The sequence below is a fragment of the Seriola dumerili genome, unplaced genomic scaffold (assembly GCF_002260705.1).
Source record: "Seriola dumerili isolate Sdu_G_001 unplaced genomic scaffold, Sdu_1.0 BDQW01000242.1, whole genome shotgun sequence".
NCBI classification, from domain to species: Eukaryota; Metazoa; Chordata; class Actinopteri; order Carangiformes; family Carangidae; genus Seriola; species Seriola dumerili.
Window position 1 is genome coordinate 4,385,130 of NW_019174497.1, and position 24,475 is coordinate 4,409,604.

General features: G+C 42.9%; 1 protein-coding gene across 2 annotated transcripts in view; it reads left to right on the forward strand.

The window, feature by feature from the left end:
• Positions 1 to 4,124: 4,124 nt before the first annotated feature.
• The window catches only part of LOC111229726 (protein Wnt-7b), a 33,182-nt gene continuing 12,831 nt past the window's right edge, over positions 4,125 to 24,475 (forward strand). The window contains exons 1-2 of one of the 2 annotated variants that reach the window (XM_022756189.1): positions 4,125 to 4,422; positions 11,713 to 11,939. In XM_022756189.1, coding sequence (XP_022611910.1) covers positions 4,352 to 4,422; positions 11,713 to 11,939 — 298 coding nt within the window. In that variant the 5' untranslated portion in view covers positions 4,125 to 4,351. Of the gene's footprint in view, positions 4,423 to 6,868; positions 7,180 to 11,712; positions 11,940 to 24,475 lie in introns of those variants that run through there. The other variant, XM_022756188.1, reaches the window with a different exon arrangement.

The window sequence follows — 24,475 nt, forward strand, 5'->3', positions numbered from 1 at the left end:
TTGCACGTCCCACTCATTAGTGAATATTAGCCTGTCAATCAGATGCGGTGACATAAAACCAGAAAAACAAACCGTCAGTTGTCAACATGTTGTCTTGTGGTAAATCTTGCTGAAGGTGGCACTATGATCTGCTCTAGCAGAATTTATTCCTGCTGAACTATCATATAGAGTAATTATTAAGTGTTTATTATATTACTTTTGTGAAAACATACATACCCAGCTACAGTCACACACACATATACCCACGAGCCAGGTCTAGACACATGGCACAGTAGCAACAAATCCTAATCTCAGTCATTCTCAGGCCTCTCCAACTTGAAACTGGACTCTTTCCTTTCCTCTAAGCCATTTCATTCATTTTACTGAGTGTGCTCTTGAACAGAGGCTACAGCTTTGGCGTGGTGTCCCAGACTGTCAGATTTGGGTAAACTGATCCTGCCTCCCTGTTCTGTCTCGGAGCCCTGGCCTGATCAGGAAAACACCCATGACAGTTTGGCTAGCAGCCTTGCTAAGAAGTGAACCCTATTTAAAATAGCAACATTGCAAATTAGTGTTTGAAGGTTTTAACATGAGAAAAGACGCTGCTTTCCCTTTGAGCTTCAGTTCAAACTTTACACAAGCTCCCAGAGTGGTATCGGACACTAGCAAGAGGGGCCAACCCTCAGAAAACCTGCTTTCCATCGAGAGGGCATGGCGCAGCATTTCAGCCCGGGCTAATCAGCCAGTAAGAAGCAGGCTGGGATACACGCGGGCCCAGCCTGGCAGATCTGTTTGCATGCGTGTGCACATGCACATGCACACAAATGAGGCACTAAGGAGCTGATATATCAGAGAGCATGGTGAGGAATTAATCAGACCACACCCTGTTTCCTTGTCCACAGCTGTGACCGAACAGGAGAGAGGAAAAGGTCAAACCGATTGGCCAGGATAGGAGGATTGGTAGGGATGGTTTAACCTTTGACCTCCCAGTTAGATGTATGAGGAGACATCTGACATCCAGGTCCAAAAGGTCACTTTCTTTCAGCAGAGCTTAGTGAATCCTCTTCCTCTGCGGCTGCTCCCTTGACTGCTTCATGTTCTCAAGCTCAATCTGAGGGAAGTGTTAAGATCAGGGAGAAACGCAGAGTTAGAAGGAGATGGCTGATGGGGATGGAGAGGGGGACTTTGTGAGTCCATAACAGCCGTTTCCCCCCTCTTGCCTGGGGCCCAGTGTAGATGCGGTGGACCCAGCCCCAGACGCCACTCCATGGTTTGGCACGCTCTGCATTTCAGCCCTCTCACTGTTTCCAGCTGAACCAGCTCCCATGCAAACACATGGGCAACCGGTGGGTTTTCTTATTTAGTTGTCGGTCAAGAGTACTTAATAATATTCAAAAAGACAGTGCGACATATCATCCCGTGCTAGCCAAAATATGATCCCCATCTTCTTTTCTTTCTTTTTTTTTTTCCCCCTGTCTTCCCAACATTTTCCCCTCCACAGTTTGGGAATAGAGCATGCAGATGAAAAGGAACAGATACACAATGGTGCAATCTTGAAAAAGTTTGGCTGACAGTTGTTAAAGTAATGGAGCAGACTAAGAAGAGGGCAAGTACAGAGCAAGGAGGACAGCAACTGGCTTTCAGGAGACTGGAGAGGGAAATATTTCAAATACAATGGCCTGTAATGCAGCATAAAGCACAGGCAGTGATGTGGCGTATGACTTACCCAGAGTGATATGTCCTTGCTAACCCAAATGCTCTCATCCCTGCCTCAGCTTTTTGAAGTTAAATAAACAGTGTGTCACAAGATCCTCCACATACCACCCAAGTGCAGCGTGTGTGAGAGCCTCTGTGTGTGTCCGCAGTGCGTGCGTGTCTACGGCTTGATTTGTGAGTCTGCATGCATACTTACTGTATGTGTGGACACCGAGGGGCAGATCATGTGTGAGAGCGTGCACAGGAATGTGTGAGAGCGTGCAAAAAAAAACGAGCGTGGATGCGTGTGACATGTCTGTAACGACAATGGCGGGTGACAAATAACACTGACGCACACTGTCCCTGGTCTTTAATAAAAAAAAGCGTTGGTGCTTTGAACATTTTAATTAAACTAAACAGGACCATCCCCACCCAGGCCTCGACGATGAGCTATGTACATTTGAAGACAAACAAGACCATCTTTTACAGGGTAGACATCAAATACATGTCTTTTTTATGTCATCCTGGGCCCGCGTGTTGACTTTCATTATTTCTAAAATCCATCTGGAATTTTGATGGGCATGTTTTGAAGGAAAAGGCCTTGAAACCACAATGCAGGGATGTCTTGAAACAAAGGTCTCTGTGGTTTTGTCTGTTTCTCGTGGTCAACAACAGCCTGGCAGTCGCTGTGCTCAGATAGCTCATGTCTGTAATTTTAGTTTATGCCATCATTATTACAACACGTTACCCATTTTTCATGCCGTTCGTTGGAAATATACTGAACTGATGGTTCATGTGTGCTTTTAGGAAAGTGCACAAAGTCTATATAACATTTAGAGAGAAGAGGAAGGGGTTCCTTATATGTCTAACAAAGCAGACAGAGCAGTGTTTGCTGCAGAGACATTTGTTTTTCTGATGACATCTAAGTTGTGTCATTAAAAAAAGATGGTATGGTTGAAATGACCAGCGTTGCCTTCTCGAAATGACATCACAATACATCACTTCTTCATACAATATTAGACTTCCTCCTCCCTAATTCTACAACTTTAGTGGAATTTTGATTTAAACAAAAGTAAAGAAAGAAGTGGTAAGTATATTAACTGGCACTTATAGTGACATTTCTGGAACAGCTCATTGACTATTTGTGAATTGAAACCTTTAAAACACATGTAAATTCTGTTGATTAGAGAAGAAAGAGTAAAAATTAAAGACCAAAGTGATCAAAGGAACTTTTTTTTTTGTTTTTCATTTTCTTCACCTTAACCCCAGAAATTTAGTGGAAAACGAGAGGTAAGTAAAATGTATTTACTGTAGTTGTCTGTCAGTCAGTCAACTCACACAATTACACTCAAATGTCAAGCAGTTGCACAAAAACACTTCAGCAAAAGCTTCTTACAAAATATCAAGAGGGTGATTTTAATTCAACATGACGGGATGAAAAGAAAATCCCTTAATTCCATTGTCTGAAGCTTCCTGTTAGTTTAATATCACACATTAATACATTTTTAAATCTTCAATCAGATTTTAATCTGCAGTCTTGATGTTGAAGGGACTCTCCTGCAGGAGTCCCATTATAGTGAAGAGCTTTGTCTCTCCATGTTCAGTAGTTCAGCAGTGTTTAGTTGCCACCAGAGGGAGTCATCTTAGTCACAACAATAGCTCCCAAAGGACTTGACTCTGTAGTCTGAACATCTGCTCAAAATCCACATCACCCAGACTGGAGCTCAAGTAATGGGAATATTGATGTTTTGTTTGTGTTGTTTTGCTCAGGCATTGCACTGTTAATCATAGTGAGTGACAGAGCCTCCCTGACACATCGTTATCATGACGCCAGTTCCTTATTATTGGTCATTATTAGTCATGCAAAAGTCATTTTTATTCACACACATGGAAAGCCGTTCCTCGTCTGTTTGACTTTATGGGGCTTACTGTTGTGGCTGAGCCCATCCGGGGAGCCCACACTGGTGGGGCAATACCCAATGTTGCAAGCGACAAGCGCCAGCCGAGCCTGGGATACAGGCCTATAAAAGGCAATTTCACTTGGTTCTTCTTAGTTTTCTGTACAACAACTACACGTGTTGAGCGCAGTCTGGAAGCCCATCCCATTCCCTGCATATCCATGCTGGAGGAGGAGGAGGAGGAGGCGTGTAGCCCTTTTGTTACCTGTATTAGAGTACCTGGCTGTTGTAAGTCAGTAACATGGACTGAGTTGAAGGTGTCTTCAAAGGATAGAAACAGCGAACAATGAGCAAAGGTTTTAAACCAAACGAAGCGCACAGGGCTGGCAGGGCGCTGTAGTGAGTGCAACTAGTTTTTTTTTTTTTTTCTACCTGCAAGGCGCAGGAAATGGGAATTGTTAATTAGGCTCTCCCGTGAAAGTAAGGACGAATAGGAGGCACTTCCTCCAAGAACTCATTCACCTTTCAAGTCCGACCCTCTCTCAAGTTTCATTTTGGAGTTCTTAGCCACCTTTCAGGTCGACATCAGCATCTCACCTGTGCCGCTGGACCATGGATTTCACACGGTCGAAGATTTCAAAGGCGCTTCAGCTTGATGTCGCGGAAAACAGGCGGTCTACGTGCATCTGGAAGGGTTAGGAAAGCTGCCAATGTGAACGGAAAAAAGTGTGACCACTTCATGTTACAGTGCATGGCCTCTGGACAAAGTGGTAACGATCATGCACAAACCCCTCCGAAAGCGGAGTCTCTACGTGTTCCTGTGTTTTGGCATCATATACCTCAGACTTGGGTGAGTTTTTAATGTCCTGTGATTCATGCGTAGACTTTGCTGCTCACATGCGCAAACCTGAGTATCAAAGCCATTGCGACACTCTGACAAATAAACTCTTTTACAGGAAAGCAAAGAGTGCCCTCTGACCTCAGATTAAAAAAAAAAACATATGAAAAAAAAAACAGTTTTCAGCAGGTGTATTTAAAAAAAAGAAAAAAAAAAAAGAAAAGCTTTTAATCATTATATACAAACGCCTGCACCTTAATGTGTTGTGCGTAAAAGTTGCAGATCAGGTCTCATGCCAACAGACAATATGATCGATTCGTATTCGCTGTCAGATGTATTAAGTTCACCTCAGGAGACTCCTGCTCCTTTGTCGCACAAGATAATTTGAGCCGCTGTCTCTGCTCCAGATCCAGCTCACCCCTGCATACCTTCATTAATAGCGGCAGACTGAGTTGTATTTCCACATTCCATTGCCCAGACGGAGTTTTTACCTGTTTTGCAATACTTCACCTTGATGTATAAACACAGAAGGACTTCTATCCCTTCCTTCTCCGCAGGCCCTTACTGCAGCACCTCCCAAGCCTGATCAAATGAGACACCCCCCACCACCACCACCACTACCATTACCACCACACACACACACACACACACACACACACACACTAGAATCATGACAAATTCTGTCTCATTAAAATCATGTAGGAAGTTTTTGTTGTTTTGTATTTCTTTAGTTATGAAATGATTAATTGAAATTATTTCTAATTTCGAAGGTGACCCCCAGAAACTTACACTATAACTTAAAACTATACAATAAACTTGAAGTTATAATAAGCCCCAGGGGCCTGTTAGCTACAGGTAAGTATGCAACAATGCATACCTGGCAAATGAGGATGCAGTGGAGGGTAAACCCACCCGATCAATACATGTTACAGGAGCTTTTCAGACACTTTAACAGATTATTCATCAATAGCTGTAGGTGGCAACCTTTCATGTGCCATTTGCTTTTTTGGAGTAACTGCAACCAGTTGCCCATGAAACAATCTTAAGTTATTAACTGAAATATAAACTACCACGGGGGACACACCCCATTTTCCTTGGTAAAATTAAAAAAAAATGAGTGAGCCCACACAACAATCAGGCTCTTGTACTGATTTCATTGTATTTTCCTGCAGCAGCAGTGAATCAAAAAGAAAAGTGTCAGCCCTCCCTGCGAGAACCTCAAGTGGAGTGAAGCGTGTAACTGACTTCAAGTTCCACAGATGTTCATATCACATGACAGTAGCTCCAATATGGGGAGGGGGGAGGCGGGGGGGGGTGGAGGTAGGGGAAAGTCACCTATCTCCGTGTTTACTAAGCCCGAGCATTTAGCTCATTCCTTCCATCCTTTTTTTTTCTCTCCCCCCGGCTAAATCTTTCATGGTACCCTCTTCATTTACAATGGCTGGAGCCTGCAGGTGTTGAGTGAGACTCACGATGCTGAGGCGATAAAAGCCCTCCACTCACTCAGCTCTGCGACAAAATCTCCCCAAGTATTTTATTTCTCTGCACAGATCCAGGCTCGGGCAACAATGGTGCTATTTTTATATCTTCACCTTTACATAGTTTTTTTTTTTTTTTTTTTAGCAGTCCTGCAGTTTGAGGGAATGATTGCACAACTTCACAGCAGGGTCACAAAATGAGTATTTGAATGTTACAGGGTGGCGGCCGTCAGATACAATCAGAGCGCAGCACAGAGAAAAAATATTGTAGACGCCTATAGCGATATTATAGTCTTACCACAGGGTATAATAAGGTCAATTAGTCTTATTTGAAGACCACAACATGCGTCTCTGAGGAAATATTATAGGAGTAGTTGCTACCAGAGGACATAATACTGTTTTAACCAGTGTACCATATTATGAGATAAAAAATATTATTTTCATAATCACTCTCACATAGAGCGCCATACAGGAATATAACGACAACCATTTCTGTCATATTATGAGGACTTTTGTCCAAAAGTCATACTGTCAAAGAAATGTGCTGATTTTTTTTTTTTTTTTTTTTTTTTTTTTTGCACATGGAGCTGTGATGATGATGTGAGGCTCAAACAGCCAGCGTCTATGTTTGTTTATTTTTGGCTGGATGGTGGGGTGGTGGTGGAGGAGGAGGAGGAGGAGGAGGAGGAGGAGGGAGCTGGAAGGGACGGTGGTGGGGTGGGGTGGTTTGGTGGTGGGGTGGGGGTGGGGGTGGGGGGGGTTGATGATGAATGAAACCTCCTGCACGTCCAACGGGGATCGGATCAGTGTCACCCTATTGTCCCGTTGTGGCAAAGTGGGCGGATAGCAGTGTCTCTCCCTGCCCAATGGCAGGCACGACTCTCATGAGAGTGGAGAGAGGCACTTTTCTGCCATGCAAAATCCCTAAAACCATCATCATTCCGGCTCGGGAACCCACAGTACTGTGTAACAGCCTCCGCCGCTGAGAGATGACAGAGCCAATCTCAGCGCACACACGGCCCTGGGAGCTTGGAGCTGCGTAGAGCCGCCGCACCAAAGACACGGAGACGCGCAGCACCCTTTTTTTTTTGATTTTGTGCGAAAAGGGACTTAAAGCCGTGAATTAAGGGAGTTTTGCTTTTTTTTTTTTTTCATCCTGTCCGCGCCTTCTCAATCAGTCCGAACGTGGCCATTTGCTCAATGTCATCATGATCATCTTCTCGTCGCGCAGTGTACTGCTGTCAGTCTACTATCCACAGATCTTCCTGATCCTGACGAGTGGCAGCTACCTGTAAGTTTCAGCCAATTAACGGCTCCTTAATTAACTTCAAAGAGTGGCGCGCTCATCCTCAGCAACACAAAGACGCACGGCTTTGGTTTTGCTCCTGTGCAGCCTTTTTACCGGACTATATTTCCCTTTTCCTTTAGCCATTAAACGCCGGTTCTGAGGTGAATTTCTTTAGTTTTCCGCGTCCACAGATTGGAGATTCAGCTCAACTTGTTTATATTGTGTCATCAAACTAACGGCACAGGGAACAGGCGGAGCAGACATGCAACTTAGTCAGTTATTTTAATTTAATTCTTGAATATGTTTCACACACTTCCCCATGTTAGACAAGCGTCAAATCTCTTAGTGAACACTCATCAGTGGAAACGTCGCCGGGAAAACGATCCACGTGGGAATAAAGTAATTATGTGAAAACCTGAACGCGCTATTGTGCCGTGTGCAGGCGGAGGAGCGTTTTCTTGTGAGTAAGCAGTGATGGTTTGTGTTAAGCTGTCGTGCTGCAAACATTTTGCAAGATCAGAAAAACAAAACGTCTGGGTAACTGCTACATGGATTCATTTTGGCCACAGAGTGGCAGAGATGTTCAAGACAATTGGATGCTGAGATTCTGTCTTCTTCCCCTCGTGAGGAGAAGTGAACACATTATAGGCAGTTTTTTTTTTTTTTTTCTTTTACGCAAGCGTGCACCGTTAACCTGTCCTAGCGCGTGAGAGATGGTCTCTGTTCATTACCTCATCTCTGGTCAATTCTCAGTAGTTTCTATGTTATCGTTTGAAGCCACATCTTAAAAAGTATTTCCCTGCAACATGCACGTGATTGACACTATAATGCGCTGCGGCTTTGAATTAAACGAGAATTACTCTTGCAGGAGAACACTGGCTTCCCTAAAGCTTCCAAAATAATTACTCACCCATGCTCCCTCGCTCCTTCCTTTGCTGCCTGGAGACCCCAAACCTGATGCTGAAATAGATGTGGTTTCTGGTTTTCAGTTAAAAGTGGGCTCCACTTCTAAGTTTAGTGATGGCTTGCACATTAAAGCTGCACACCATTGTTTGTTTGGATTATTTAAGTATGTTTTCTGTTGAGCCTTAGCCACAAAACTGAGGAGAATAAGTAATATGGATACAAAATAACGCAGAGCCCCTTCCTCAAAACTGAACAACCAGTGTTTTGACATGTCCAACTGTAAAATGTGTAGAGCAGTGGGTGGCCACCTCACACTCCAGTATCAAGGAATTTCACGCTTAATGTTCCAGTGGCAATAATCTGACCATTTTCATTTTAATATCACACTGGCCTAACCAGTGTGCAACTGTGGCTGTAGTAGTTTAAAACAGATGTAAATAGGATTTTGTAATGAATTAAACAGCTTGGGTGCACGGCTCATCTTAAGCTCTTGTGTCTGTAAATTAGCAGCAAAAGGAGGAAAATTACATTCAGCACTAAAATAACAGTTCATTTCCTGCACTTCGAAAAAAAAAAAAGAAGAAGAAGAGCATTTATTCACTTGACTTAGTTAAGTTGTGTCTCAGGCATTTTTGTGAGTGCATTCCTCGGTAGAAGATGCATGCCTGGGAGCTTAATAGTGTGTCAGTTAGGTTCAAAGTGTTCCATGTGATGGAGTAGGTGGCTGTGAGCGCACTGTATGCCATGACGTAGACTATAGTTACTCTTAAAGCCGCGCTACCCTGCCATTAAAAGAATTCTGTGAGCTCCCTCGCCGCTGACACTGGTTCAGATTGAAGTTTTTCCAAAGAAAATTAACTTGTTGTCAGGTCACACAGCAGAGGGCCTGTGCTCATCTGAGGTTTAATGCTGGAGGAGTTTTTTTCTTCTTTTTTCTTTATAATCGATATAACACAGACAGAAAACCCACGTTTTGTCAAGAATAATCTCATATTATTAAAGAATATAAATTTAATTGTAGAGGGGAAGCTGTACGTTGTTGACTGGTGATTGATTAATATAAAAACATAAGAAATTTGAATGCAAAACAGAGGTTTACCCGCAGTGTGTGTGTGCAAGGTTCAAATGTGGCAAAAAAAAAAAAAGTCTGTCTAACCTGTTGCTTAGAAACTTCCATAAAAACTCAGCTCATCTCTCTTGTGTCAATAATCAAACTTTGCAGCACTCTGTCAAATACATTCAGTCGCCTCCTATGTGTTGTATAAGCTTGATGTTTATTAACTGCTACTGCAGCGTCCGTGCAGGCCGAGTTCTGTGACATGAGTGAGTGCAGCGTGAGTTTCTGTTGATGCTCTATCTGATGGGAGATCTGTGCGACCGTGGGCGAGCCCGTCCCCAAGCCGCTGGCGTACACACAGAGTATACGCTAAGCAAACAGAATCGCATTTGTGCACTTTGATGATGCAGGGATTTAAAAGCTTAGCTCTGGAATTCTCTGTTTGGTGTCGTCTGATGGTTTGGGTTGCCCATGGTAGACTCTGTGAATTAGCAGGTGAATGACATGAGAAAGAGCCAAGAGGGGAGGTCGTTACTGATTTGAAAATATCAGTGTGCTGCTGTATTAAGTTCTTGAGCAGGGCACTGAAATATCTGTGATATAAATGACTCATACATTTTATTGCCTTTGGATTGATATAAACAAATCAGCTCTATTCACCCTGAACGCTCAGAAAGCGAGTTTCTCCAGTTTGTCTTAATGAGCCTGACCTTTTGCTTTGTACAGACTGGATGTCATCGTTGCCATGAACGACCACATATACAGCAGAGGGGTCACAGAGGGTCAGAGGAGTTCAAGCCTGTTTACCAGCAGAGAGAGCAGAGAGAGTCAGAAAGCAGCCGCAGGCTTGACTGTTTACTGTGGACACTGAACGCACCTGATGAATTCCCTGTTTTCTCTGAGATGTTTGTGGTTGTTTTTCCAGTTTAGAAGTTACCAACAGTGTCGTGGTGCAACATGAATTATCCTCTTTTGTCCCATTAACATTTTGACCACGGTTCTCTTTTTTCAAAAAATAGCGGCAACTTTTAAAACAGGTTTTGCAAAATCAACAATGTACACACAACGACACTTTTAGTTTTATATACTGTAGTACACTCCTCCTGACTGCAGCGAGAGTGCGTGTGCAGTCCTGAGTTTGGTAACAGATACACGTCTCGCTGCAGTTAGGATTTATTTGAACTTATGTGTTTGAAATTGAGGTTTATGTTTTTCTGTGTGTGGAGAAACTTAAGCAACCAGCGGGAAGGGGAACATGGTTGTCCAGGACAGATTTCTAATCAGCGATCACATCTTTGTTCTTAGTCTTAGGGGGGTCTCTTCCCGACCCACGCCACTGTGAACTAGAGTCCACAGAGATCAGGGTCTCTCCGTTTCTCTTCCTCCCCTCGCCCATTCTTCCTTTTCACCCACTCGTACGCCGCCGTCGCTTTTTTTTTTTTTTTTCGCTGATACACAACTCGCCTGCGTTAGTTTGCCCCGTTTGTGGTGAAGCCTTTGGAGGTCGACGTCATACTTCAAAGCCGGCGTATGCTTCTGTGCTCATTTATGGCTTCCCTGTCCCCTGACATGTTTGAAAAGTATGTATCTACATGGTTTCAAGGGTTATAAACAGAGCTGTGGAGAGAGTCAGCGCTTTGTTTAGCTGTAATCTGTTTTGGCTTTCTCAGCGGTCACAAAACCATCTCTAACATGTGTTTTGATATTATCGCATGGAGTGATCAGATGTGATGAAGTCTCCCTGAGGAGAGCTGAGGAGGAGCTGTGCCATTTACTATACAGCACATTAATACTCGACCAGTGTTGAAAACCTTACATATTTTCCATTCAAACCGGTCTTAGGATGTGGCTAAAGCAAAAGCGAGTCTCTCATGAAATTTATAGGCAGCACTTTACACCCTGAAAAGGTTTCAAACACATAATTACACAAATCATAAGGAATAATATTTTGTGTGACATTTGGTTAAAAAGTGAACCCTGCATCTGCATCACAAGACGCTGAGCAAGTGTACAAACTGTATTTGCGTAAGAGTCAAGTCTGGCAACTCTTCATGCCACTATGTTACCTAACAATTAACCCGAAAACCCCAACTCATTACTCAAAGTCCCACCATCCAAACCAATGCGGAATGGCATTGTCAGTAGTCAAATAAGCATCTTGTTTTCTCTCTCTGGGCTGTTTTAGCAAGTTTCCCCCGTGTGTGTCTTTTATGCTTTATGTTGGATTAAGTTTTCAGGTTTTTCATTTACCTCTAATCCATTAAATAGCAATACTTTCATGCAGCACAGCTTTCACTTCAGTACGGAACGTGCATCAATCACTGGTTGAATTGAATCCTGTTCTGGAGAGTCTCACATAAGTGAGTCAGTCTGACCATCCTCTGGAAGCTCGAACTGAGTCTGTGTCTCTGTGTGTGTGTGTGTGTGTGTGTGTGTGCGTGAGTGTGTGTGTGTGTACCCATGCATGCATGTATGTGTGTTGATATGTGCACATGTGTTTGTGTCCTTATCGACGCTTGTGTACGGATGCTCACATGCACGTGTGGCGGTGTGTTTCTCTTACTGTTTTGCAGGGCCCTGTCCTCGGTGGTGGCTCTGGGTGCCAACATCATCTGCAACAAGATTCCCGGGCTGGCACCTCGCCAGCGGGCCATCTGCCAGAACCGCCCGGACGCCATCATTGTTGTGGGTGAAGGCGCCCAGATGGGCATCAATGAGTGTCAATACCAGTTCCGATATGGACGCTGGAACTGTTCGGCGCTGGGAGAAAGGACAGTCTTCGGTCAGGAGCTGCGAGTAGGTCAGTCTGGGTTCTATCACAGAAGGGAAGAGGTCATAGCGTGTGTTGGTGTGTGTATTTGTGTATGTGTGCTCCGGTATGGCTGCCCCCCCCCCCCTTTTTTTAGGTTCCCTTTTTGAGGTTTAGCTGTTAGACTGAGGATATTTTTTGCAAAGTGATTTAATTTCTGCCACTTCTCACTTCTTTAATGAGCAAGTTACATTTAGTTTAGTTAGGATTGAATTTAGCTTTATGTGCATTATCTCCATTCTGTGGTTAGTTTTGAGTTAATACTTTGATTTTAGGGTTAACTTCTCCTACTCTGCAGGACTCTCTGCTGGATAGATCATAACAAACGTATCAGAGCTTTCTGTAAACTATTGGACATAGCCACATTTACTCGTTCCACTATTTCCATATGCCAAATAGATTGTGATTATTTAATTAAACACGTTTTAGGAATATGCACCATGTGAGCAAACAAAAAAAAAAATTAATCTGAAATAGTTAAATTTTATAGTTGTAATCTGATCTTAAAAACAGAGTTTGACACAAGAGGGGTCCACAGAAATATGTAATAATACAGGCCTCTGCATGATTGATATTATACTTTAGTGGTGCAAATTCTCTAACAAATTTGCAATCAATCAAAATACCAAATACCAATCAACATGCAGTGAACCCAGAGTTTTGGGCTTTCTGACTCTGGGGCTCCGGGCCAGTCGCCCACTTTTCGCGGTTGATTTGCTCTTCAGATGTTATTTTATATGGAACTGAATTTCCTAAAGCTTCCCAAAATACCAAACATGTCACGCTGAACTAAAGGTACATGATGCGCAAGATGGCTGTAAAAATGGCTTCTTAGGTCTGAATAAGTCCTCAGCTTGAGCTATAAACAGCTGGAATAAACCAACACCAGAACGTACATCACACGAGACAGTGCTGTTAGAAGTATAGAATCATGATTTTGTAACTTTGAAGCTGCTCACAGGGGTAATTGAAGGGCAATTTCAGGATTCATGAGGATAAGGGTAGGAATGCTGTGTGAGTGATATGGTCATTGCTTGGAAATAACTAATATTATCAGTGATAGATCTTCACAGGTTTGTGTTTATGCACCAAAAAAAAAGGGATTACAACCTGGATGTTGTGCAGTTCTGTGTGATCACTGACAGTCGTTTGGTGACGATGATGAAGAAGTTGAGAATGATAATACTAGTGGCTTTCCAATTGAAAAGGAAAAAGAAGTTACATAATGCGTGTTTTCGAGCCATCCTATTGTCTGTGTTTGCAGAAACAGTACAAGCAGAGTATCAAAAATGTGGTACCAGCCCCCGACCCTCTGAACCCCATGAAATATGGCTCTTCCCAAGCCAAACCCAAACTGCACACATCACACAGTCAAAACTCAAACCAGCAACACACAGTCTCTTTGACTCTCCATTGTATAACCATTTGCGTTGGCATTGCTCAAGAGGACTTCATATACTGCTGATTCCAGAACCATCTTAGTTGTCCTCATTTCAATTGACAATGTTGTATTTCTCCAGCGCGCTCTGGTTTCTGTTGATGTAGGTTCCGCAGCGAGCCTGTTGGTTAGCAGCATGCCGAGCGTCGCTGGCTATGCCAAAGTTATGGAAAAGCTACCGAAAGGCACTGGAGTCCTGATGGGGAAAACGTATGGTTGAAAAATGATATTGCAAATGAGGAGACAACTAATGGTGTTATTGCAGAGAACGCTTGTCGAACTAAAATAGCTGGACACATCTGTTGTTAATCGGGCTAAATTGGTTGTGTCCTCGCCTGGCTGGTTCATGAGAGTGTGCACATACATGCAGGAAAAGACCTAAAGCAGACAAACATTTACATTTACGATGCTTTTGTTTGAGAAACTTGGCGTTCCGCAAAACCTCTCTTGCATCGCTTTTGTTTTACAGGGACTTTTATATATTTCCTTTCATTTAGAAGATACTTTGTTGCCATTACGTTGTGGTTGGGCTGTGCATTTAATCCAGTGGCTCTGTTAACAATCACTCCTCCTAAGGAGTAGCTGAATTAGCTCCAGCTCCCTCTCCAAAAGCATTTTTACTTTGTTGTGAATGTGGCGCTTTCTTTTTGTAATGGAGCTCATGTTGTTTTCCTCAACACTCAACATCCCCCTTTCTCCTCCTTTTTGGTCTGTTCTTTCATGCCCCTTTTAAAGGGCGTACAGATTTAGGAATGATATTAAGCACTGGTTCATTGGAAGCATCTGTGTGTCTACTCTGCATTTTTTTTTTTTTAGGATTGATGTTGGTATTTTTATGCATTATAATGTTTACCCAAAAAAACTAAATTTAGTCATTCTACTTTGTACAGTTCATGTTCTCTAATGTGGCTTTGCTAGCATTGTCACTCATCTTTGTGTATTTGATGTGCATGCAAAGTCACATGTTCTATATGAGCTCAATCAGGTTGACGCCATTCAACTCTACAGGGGGCTCGTCCACTTTTCCGGTGCGTGATGCGACGTCTACTTCCCATTCAGTAAAGGCGTCGTTTGAATGAATTTCATGCTCGCCCTTTGCTCTTCTTGTTTGGTTTCCATAGTAGATCTGAGCAAATAAATGCAGCATGTGCCCGCGCTGAGCACATCACTGTTGGTGTCCAGTTCTGGTCAGAGAGCGATGACTACTGGGCCTGCCATGATTGTCCAATAATGATGGGACTTGGTGGCCTTCTCAATAAAATATCCAATGACGTCTTCTTTTAGACCAATGTGGAACTTGAGTTCCCATGGCAGATTTACAGACTTTTTTTTTTTTTTTTCTTATATTTGTTCTACATGATAATCACCGCAGTTAACAGATTTCTTGTCATACACACGCAGGTAATATACAGTAAAAAAGAAAGCTACACTGTACAGATTAAAGGCAAATGTTTTTACGCTTATACAATAAATCCAAAGAACTAATCTGTCAGCAGAAGCTAAAGTTGTTTCACAGTTTTGGACTACAAGATGTAACATTTTATGGCTCTATCTGTGAGTCCTTGAGACCGTGTAATCTTCTTTTGCTTTTCTTGGTGGCAAAAACTGTAAGAAATCGTGCCTCTTCTTGAATGAGCAAATGTCCTGCACTAAGCTTTGTGCCCTTAGACACGGATGCAGCTCCTTAAAGTGAGTAAACTGATTTATTCCTCCTCTGCACAGGGGCAGAAAGGAGATTAATGTTGCATCGTTTGTGCCTCTTGACAGTGTTGGCATATTTGGTGGAACCCATGGCTGCACTGAGGCGCACACAGCGGCTCTTTGTCCATGGGGTCAGTAAACTGTCCAAACAGAGGCTTGTGCACTGGTTTTGTGATCGGGATTGTGGCTTCATGGTCTTAGAAGGTTACACTAGTCCTGAAGAGGTTAGTTTTGGAGCAACAATTAAAAAAAAAAAAACTCGGGTGCTAAAACGACCAGTAACAACATTTTAATGAGTTCTTTCTATCAATGACAGATTGTAACAAGAACACACACCCATTCACACGCAAATCTCATTGTGTAATAAATGTGTTATTGATAAGTTGTGGTAAAGATCAAGCCAAATGTTGAGATGAACAATAACTTCATTCACTGACTGGAACATCAGTTGCACAGGAAATAAAGTTTTGTATTGAATTGAATTGAACTGGGTATTACTTCATTCTGGAAACATGAAATAGGACAAACATCTTCTGAGCTTCTACGTCAGCTTGCACATGTTGGTCAGTGTTACCTCATGAGTCAGCTCCGGGTTTGTTGTTTGATAAAGTTGTGAAAATAGATTACGGATGATTACAACTTCCATACGTTTTGGGACTTGACAGCGTCAGACACATGATGGGATCATTTTTAGGAAGGCACAAAGGTCTCACTGTTTTGTTTGTTTTCACCATTCTTCCTAGAGATTATTATAGTATTTGGCTGATGAAGGGAGCGCATTAAGTACAGTATCAGGGAGTGTCAACAGTCGGATGATGAAAAAAAACCACTAGTTTAATCATATTCATGATTTAATCCACTGATTTGGAGAAGGGTGAGCCCTCCTGAAATGCCCATTATAATCATCCGCACTGCCAACCTGCAAGTGTGTGCAACTGTTGTAATACAGCAGGATGTTTACAGTGGACAGTGTGGTTACAAATTTCAATAATGTGACTTCCAGATAACTGGTTTAGATAATCTGGTTAAATTTAGGAGTTGTTTTAAACCTTTTAAAGCTGTGTCTAGTGATACTGACTTGTCAACATGTCTCAACAGTGAAGTTGAGAATACATATCGTAACCAATTATTTATTTCTCAAACAATTCTTATCAATATAATTCTTGTTTAACTGTACTCACAGTGGCTGACGTGCAGATGTTCTGACTGCTGTGTTCAGCTTTCCCTCTGGGTTTGTACTCAGCACTGAAAAGAGACCTGTGGGTATGAGAGATATGTTGCACTTCAGTCTTACAGAGTTGCTGCTCTATTGAAAGGAGCCACTCACCATCACCGTGCTTACTTTACCAGGACAATGATCAACAACTAACAACAGTCAATAAGGCTTGTGTCAAATAGCAAAGAGTACTCTCTATAAAAGGTCTGGTTAAATGGGGAGTGGCAACGCAGGTGTCCAGCTACGCATACAGCATGTAACAGCATGTTTTTTGTTAGTATCATAGCAGGGTGTGTAGTGATTCAGTTTTGACCCTTTGAGGGTGAATCCTGTGTGAAATAGAACAATTGTTAGGTATTGTAACTCTAGTTTAAGTATGTCTCTCTGACGTCACTGATCTCTCGCTATGTGCACATGCACACAGGAAACTGGTTATTGGGAGAAATCAGGCTCAAAGTCAACTGAGCTGAACTGCATGTGGATGAGTACTGCAACATCATCCTGCAACAACCTACAGATTTGTTTATGTGCAGTTCCTTAAAAGATGACTGTATTATTCTTAGAGAGTTCCACTCATTCACATTGTCACTACCAGTAATTGGTAATTGGCGTTTAAGCCTTTTTCTCTCAATATATTGACAGTGATTTGTTTTGTTAACAAGGAGCTACATAACTCTCAAAGTTTTGGTAGTTCTCCATAAACTTTTACCAAGTGATCAGACAAGCTGCTGGATACAGGTGTGTGCTTGGCTATTGCATTACGAGGCAGTGAGATCAAGCGCTCGGAAGTGGACTAGTTGAGGTGTCCCAGCAGGTCATCGTGGGAGACCAGAGACACCACAGCTACTGCAGCTCTCACCTGCCACTTTGACACTGTGGAAAAGTGGGCGATTTGTTTACTCCGTCTGGCTGTCGTCAGCTCGTACGCGACGTCCTCGGTTGTGATAGTTTTCCAGTGGTTGTTTCTCATGGTTGAAGATGTATCCATGTTTTCTGACCATGTCTTTATGCATTATGGAATTCTTTAGCATGGCATATGAAATCATGGAATACACCCCTTCAACAAAATGTTCCAATCCCTTCACCGAATCTGCAGATTCCCACATCATCATAATCAAGTACAGGGGAAAAGCTATTCCCGTTCTGCTCCCATTTAAGTTTTTGATTCAAATCCCCCAAATTATGAACACTAAACCTTTCCCCCTGCTCTGTGATCCAGTCTTAGTTTTGTACTGGAGATGTCGGCATTTTTTTTTCAAGAGCTAAAGATCAGCCGACCGCAAGTCTAATGCATTCTCTCTGTGCTGCCTGCTCTTGGAGGCAGTCTTTCTGTTCTGGAGCTGCTCCATGGTATTACATTTGCTTTCCAAGAGAACACACATTAATAGTTGGGTTATTGAGCATTACAGGGCCCAAGATATCTTCATTCAGCAGAGGTGATTCAGTTTCAAAGGGAGGTCATTTGATATTTATTTCTCTCTTCTACTGTAAACAGAAGTGTTTTCACTGCAGAAGATAGCTACTGCTGCTGCTGGCACCTCCTTCGCTGCCTGACACTCTGCTGCACACAAGACTTGAAGTTCGATGGATTGATGGAAAAACGAAAGTATCCCTATTCTTGTTGCAGTTCCATCCCTCAACGGTTTTCTCTGTTTTGCACAGAGCGTTGGCTTGGTCATTGTGCTCTAACTGACAAATTGGAGAACAACACCATAAAGTCGCAGTGAGATTTGAAACTTGCAATTTAAGTGCATCTCTGTTTCCTCTGCAAAAGCAGATTTAGCAGTCTTCCCCCGTCTGCCCCGCTCTGGTGCTGGCATGAGTTGGTACCTTCAGTCTGTAAAAATGTGGAACGAATTATCCTGCGCTAACAGAAATGGGTGTTATTGAGTGGCTTGTTGCAGTCTATTAAGAAGTAATAATAAAATTAGAGACAGATCCATCAGTGAGTCAGGAGGGGGGGGGGGGGGGGGGTTCAGGATAAGAATGGCAAACGTGGTCAATCCTCCAATCATAATCCTTGGCCTGGTTTCCGGATGAATCACTGTATTTTAAATATTCCTGTCAAGACTGATCCCATGGCTGTAATTTGTTGATGCACTTTTATTATGCATATTTGAGTGCGCTCACCCACGCGTGAAGTGCATTGAAAGCCCCATGTGGTTTCTGTTACACATCTCACATAATAAGTTGATGTGTTTTAGATCCAGCGAGTGATCTTTGCCCCATGGCTCAACTTTAACACACATATTATATGAACACTTATTTTCCTGTTGCATTTATTCTATTTCTCAACCGCAGTAGATTCAGATTCACTACATATTTATACTTTTTTTTTTTCTTCTTTAATAATATTTGGACTTGTATGGTGTACCGTCTGTCCTCCCTTTGGCTGACCACCTGTAATAGCGATGCCCTTCACTTAAAAGATCTGCTTATGAACACCTTACAGCTCTGTTCAAATTGCAGTGCACTTGATGTCGGCGATCGGAGCTTGAAAATGGACACCTTTCAACGGCTACACTCAGCATCAAAGGCCAACACTGGCTCCCTTGTCATGAAACGACCTGCTCTGGTTACTCTGTTTGACTTTCCAGCCAGTTTGTCACTGTCCCGATTCATGCTCCTCCTCTGAAAGAGGCTTCTTGTTGTGCCGGCAGTGCAATATTACAAAAGTTCAATCAATGCTGCCTCCGGCTCATTGCACAAGAATAGATACAGCACTTGAGCAGGTGAGCTGTTTGCTGCAGGGGGAATGCTGCTGTATGTTTATTTATCATAGCAGTGCCAACAGTTTATTTTTATTTGAATTTATCTGCTGTTTAAAGGAGGCTTTAAACAGCAGATTGGCTTAGGCGGTATTGCAGGCAAGACTTTATTTATTAATGTTGCTTCGAAACCAAAAGGCTTTTAAGAAAAGATGGAAGGTCTGTTTCCCTCTGTGACCTACATCATACCTCTTTCCCTTTTGCTTTCTCTTCAGTTTCATCTCTTTGGCTGTCTCTCACTCTGATTTACCTCAGATAGGCACTGATGTTGTTGCCTGAAGCTGACTAGAAAACTCTTAGGATGAGAACAAGCAAACGGGATAAGAAATGTGGTAAAATGCGGAGCCTTATGCTGAAAGGAAGTTAGAGAATAGAGGGTGTTTTCATGTCTGCATTTCCCAATCCTCCTTTATAGTATATATCACCTCCCAGCCAGTCCCTCCCTCATCCCTCTTTCACCCCTCTCCCCTCACAAGCTCAGACAGTAGTGAAAGGCAACAGGGCGATCCACCTGCCAGGACTTTAGGGCTGCAGGGGCCAAACCAGCGTCTAGTCAGATAAAGGATGTTTAAGTCAGCAGGTTCACTGGAAACCACTTGTGTGGAAAGAACTCCCGGACAGGCACATACTTGATCAGGGAGCTGGGAAAGCGGGACTCCGTCGAGCAGAGCTCCCTCTCAGAGGAGGGGGAAAGGTCACTACAGGCAGATACAGTCAGACATAACTCAATGCTGAGGTTGGGCTTTGTATTCCCAGTTTGAACAGTGGAGGAGGAAACGTAAGTGTAAAGAGGATGTGGTTGATAGAAGTTTTTAACATGCCCTACCCTTTTTTTTTTTTTTTTTTTATCTGAATTGATTGAAGCTTGAAAGTTTTGGAGTCTATTTCAGGTTGGATGCAGCGTGTCAGAGACAATAGATGCACTGAATTTTCCTTTTCATATCTTAATAGTGTAAAGTGCACAGTGTACTCTTAAGCAAACAGTTGTAAAATCCAACGTACGGCTTTGCATCGTAAGTGGTGCCAATCAAGTTTTCCTTAAAAAAACATTTGTTTGCCCTCTCTTCCAGGGAATTTAACCATCATCCTGTGATCACCGTAACTTATAACAGTAGAGAAGGCATCACAGCATCATAGACTGCAGTGAATAAAAAACATATTCCATAGATAGAATCAGGTGGAATTAAAAAAACAACAATAGTAATTAATGTTCATTGTTGATTGCTTGAGGGTTGCCATTAATTATCTTTTCCCCACATTTCACATTTCCTCTCATGCACTGCTCGACAAGCTCCAAGTCTGAGGACAACAGAACACTTACAGATCATGAATGCACTGGCGGAGCTCCTTCCCCTTCTCGGAATCAGTTGATGGTCATTTGTGGTGAAATCATATCCCCGCAGAATGCAAGTACACCATCACAGTCCAACCTAAGACTAATAATAAACGGACAAGAAAATCTATTCAAATGATCGTGTGGTTCCATTCCTGCTTTGTTTCCTCATTTTTGACAGAGTACGAGGAAATGCAAGTTGAAATATTAATTTTGAGCAGCTGAACATTTTCATCAAACCCCTTTTAAATCATTTAGTGATGCGGTCTTATAAATAGATATTCAAGTTGAATATCAGCTACAGGATAAACATTCTTTCCTTGAAAGCAAATAAGTCATTTGTACAATGTAACTGTTGCCACCTACATTGTTAACCCGATTAGTCAAAATTTTAAAAAAGAAATAGTGGCAGATTTCTTTGCTTCTTACATTTTAAACACATCATCATTAGGGAGAAGCGTCACAGTTAAATTGTGGTTTGAAAAAACAACGTTACCCTGTTTGACGTATGAGCTTAGTCAGTTGGCAACGAGTGTTATACCCGGGACTAGTTTAATGAAGACAGTGAAAAACTCATTCTTCAAAACTGGGGGTTTCTCAAAAGCACACAAGTGGATACTTTGACACTGGTGAACTCTCCCAAAATACCATCAATCATCTCACTGCCGCCTTGGTTTTTCCCTCTGTGGGATTTATTTCTTGTTTGGTCGTGCACCCTCTGGGCAAAAAAAAAAAAAAAAATGTGGTTATCAGTTCATTCACCCACTTCTGTTATCCAATACAGATAAAAAATATTTTGTCCTTATCACAAAAGGACGCTAAATTGTGGCTGGTATCACAAGTAGATAAAATATCTCTGATGCATCGTAGTGCCAAACCACCACCACTAGTGAAACTGCAGATTCATTCCCAGGCAGCCAAGTACTTGATACCATGCGGATAACAGTGTGGAAATGACGCGTGCATTGTGTTATGGTGGAACGGTGGTGGATAAAAGGCCTATTTTTCAGCCCATCATCATGTGGGTTGCTGTAATCCTCTCTGCCCTCCTCCATGTGAGTCCAGAGAAAACAGAGCAGTCGTATATATCTGTGTGTGTGTGTGTGTGTGTGTGTGTGTGTGTGTGTGTGTGTGTGTGTGTGTGTGTGTGTGTGCATGTCAGTGTGTAGGATCTTTCCCCTAACTTTATCAGATAGGGGGAGTGTGATGCTTTGTTGTTCAACAGTGTGTGGGCTGTGGTCATCACGTCTCGGTAAAGGTCATCTCTTACTCTTCTTCTTCCAATATTTCGCCTCACATCCCCTGCCCACAACATGTGTATATATCTAGGGTGGGGCCTCTTCGTCCTACGCAACCAAACGGCGCTATCATTGCCAGGCCCCTTTTCCTTGTCCATTCATCAGCTCTGTCTCTGTCTCAGACTGTGTGGGTGTGTCGGGAGCTGGGGTCCCTCTCCTTTCCCTCACCCCTCTCTCACTCTCTCTCTCTCTCCTGCCCACCCACCGTCTGTCTGCTGACGTGGCCCGGGGTCGTTTTGGGCCCTGACCCTCGGGCCCCTGTGTGTGCCTATGAGTGTGTGTGTGTGTGTGTGTGTGTGTCATTCGCCCCTCCCCTCCCCACAGTGATGTGTTATCGGTGGGATCTGCGTCTGTCTGTGTCTGCCAGTGCTGCTAGACGCAGGAGGAAACAGGATGCGAGAGGATCAACTGTAATCTCACAGTGCGCTTTGTTCCACACAATCCCAGGCCGATCACTGTATTCTCTACACGCAGGGCCGCCACTGGACATTTACATGTGCCAACAATCACACAGCTACTGGCCCACGTAGGTGAGAGCGCGCAGAGACGGAGAGTTAGTGGGTTTGAGTCAGAGAGACACTGGTAGGAGAGAGAGGATGTTAAGAGACCTGGAGCTTCATTTGAGGGTTTGATGAGTATCAGCGAATATGGAAATGTTAGGTCTGGAGGTTTCTTTTGTAATGAGAAAGGAAACATGTCATCAGTGGCATATTTGACTCACTGATTATAGTGATGATGATAATGATATCTTCGATGATATGATGTGGGATTGATATATATCTCAGTAAATATGTTTCCATTGAAGATGAAACAAAGTCAAATGGGATTGAAATTGAGGAAAATCCTCAACACTGTCCTCACATGAACTTGATGATTACCACGTAGAGCACATACAGGCCTACATTTCCAGATCCGAGCAGGTGAGGTCCTGATTTGGTCTCATTATTAGGATGAAAGGGTGGGAAGAAGGATTTATGCTTGTTTTAGCAAGTCTCGGTATTCAGTCAAAAAGCTTTATCTCCACCTCAGGGAGATCAGGGAAGAAAAAGGATGCTTTTGAGATGTTTTCTGCCAGCCCAATTTTCTATGCCTGGGAGGCAGCTTACTTAGATTCTCAGCATTTAATACCGGCAACGTTAAATACCCTCATAATTGTTTTAGCTTTACTCCTCAAAGCCCTCCTTATTATACGAATCAAAGTCGAGACCCTACAGTGAGCGGCTATGCCAAAGCGTGTCACTTCCCCAGCTCCATGATGTGAGTACACTGAGAATGTGGAGCCTAGTTCTGGTAAAACAATATTATTTTATTGTACAGGAACACGGCTGTGCTAATTCCTCGAGCTGCAAACCTCACGGACCACAACTTTGTCTATAATTTGCTGGGAGCATATGTTCATAGCAACGGTACATAAAGCGGAACGGAAAACAGTAGTAGAGAGCACATTAGTCAGTTCAGTGATTGGTATACAAAGCTAGGGATTTTCCTCCAGCTTTCTTCCCCTTCCATGGGGCCCTGGAGACACAGTTCCAGCGCCGAGTCGGCTTTGGTTAGAGCTTGTTTTCAGTATCTTTGGTGTCATAATTTTATTGTATATGCACTGTGTGGAAAAATATCTCCTTTGATGGAACGTACATGGAGTTATCCTATTGAAAACATATACGTGTATATCAGATTTCTATTTGATTCACTCCTTTGCAGAGTTATGTGTTGGTATGTTTTGGTCATATTTTGAAATTATCTTACTCTAAAAGTTTTGTTTTTCCTTTTTTTAAGAGGAAAAGGAAAAGCTTTAATGTTTTCATTTTATTTGGATGATGGAAGTGCAGGAAGGCAGAAAGAACGGGGGGGGAGTAGAAAAACTTCAAACAGGATTTCGTTTCTTCAAACAGTGATAACTACTTTGGATATCTCCCTTTCCATTTAAAAACACAGTTATCTGCTAATTGAGTCAAAGTGGCAGGTGAGTTTTGAGGACTGTCAACTACCATGTCCTCTATCTTGCCCAGTTTAGAATCTACCGTCAGTCAACATCACCCCAAGTGCAAAGACTCCTGGCCACCAGCAGGTGACACTTTTCCCTTTGTTCACTGCGGTACCATTTGTCCGTGACAGGATGTCCTTGGTGCTTAATGGATACGAAGCTCTAAAACTCCAGTGTATCGTTGTGTTGTTGAAATGTAATTTCTTATGCAATCCAATCCTCCTGTGTCCCTGGGGTGTGAGTGCATGTCCGGGATGAGGGGGCCTTTAAAAAGCTTTCCCCTTCACTGCCCCACCAACAGGCTTGGCTTGTGTGGAGAGGCCATTCAGCTGCACTGCTGGGCTCTGCCGGTCTGTGTGTGTGTGTGTGCATATGTGTGTGTGTGTGTGTGTGTGTGTGTGTGTGTGTGTGTGTGTGTGTGTGTTCCTGTTGCTTGGCAAGACCCCGACCAGTATTCCAGCCTGAACTACTTCTCTCCAGCCCTTTTCATGCGCTGAATGGCTTCTCCTACCCTCTTACTCTATCCAGTCCTCCTCACCTTTGCAGTAATGAAGCTGTATCTGTGCTGCAGCGCTGTGTGTCTGCATGCTTCACTGCAGACCTTCTTATGTGCTTGTGCAACCTCAGTTGTCAGAATCAAAATCTGGTTTTGCGGCCAAGTATGCTGACGTAAAGAAGAAATTTGAGTGGTTGTCAGTAGCTTTCTTTGTGCCAGAAACTAAACATTAACACACAGCTAACAAGATTTTAGAAAAGAAGCTAAACAAGCACAATATATACACTAGCCAT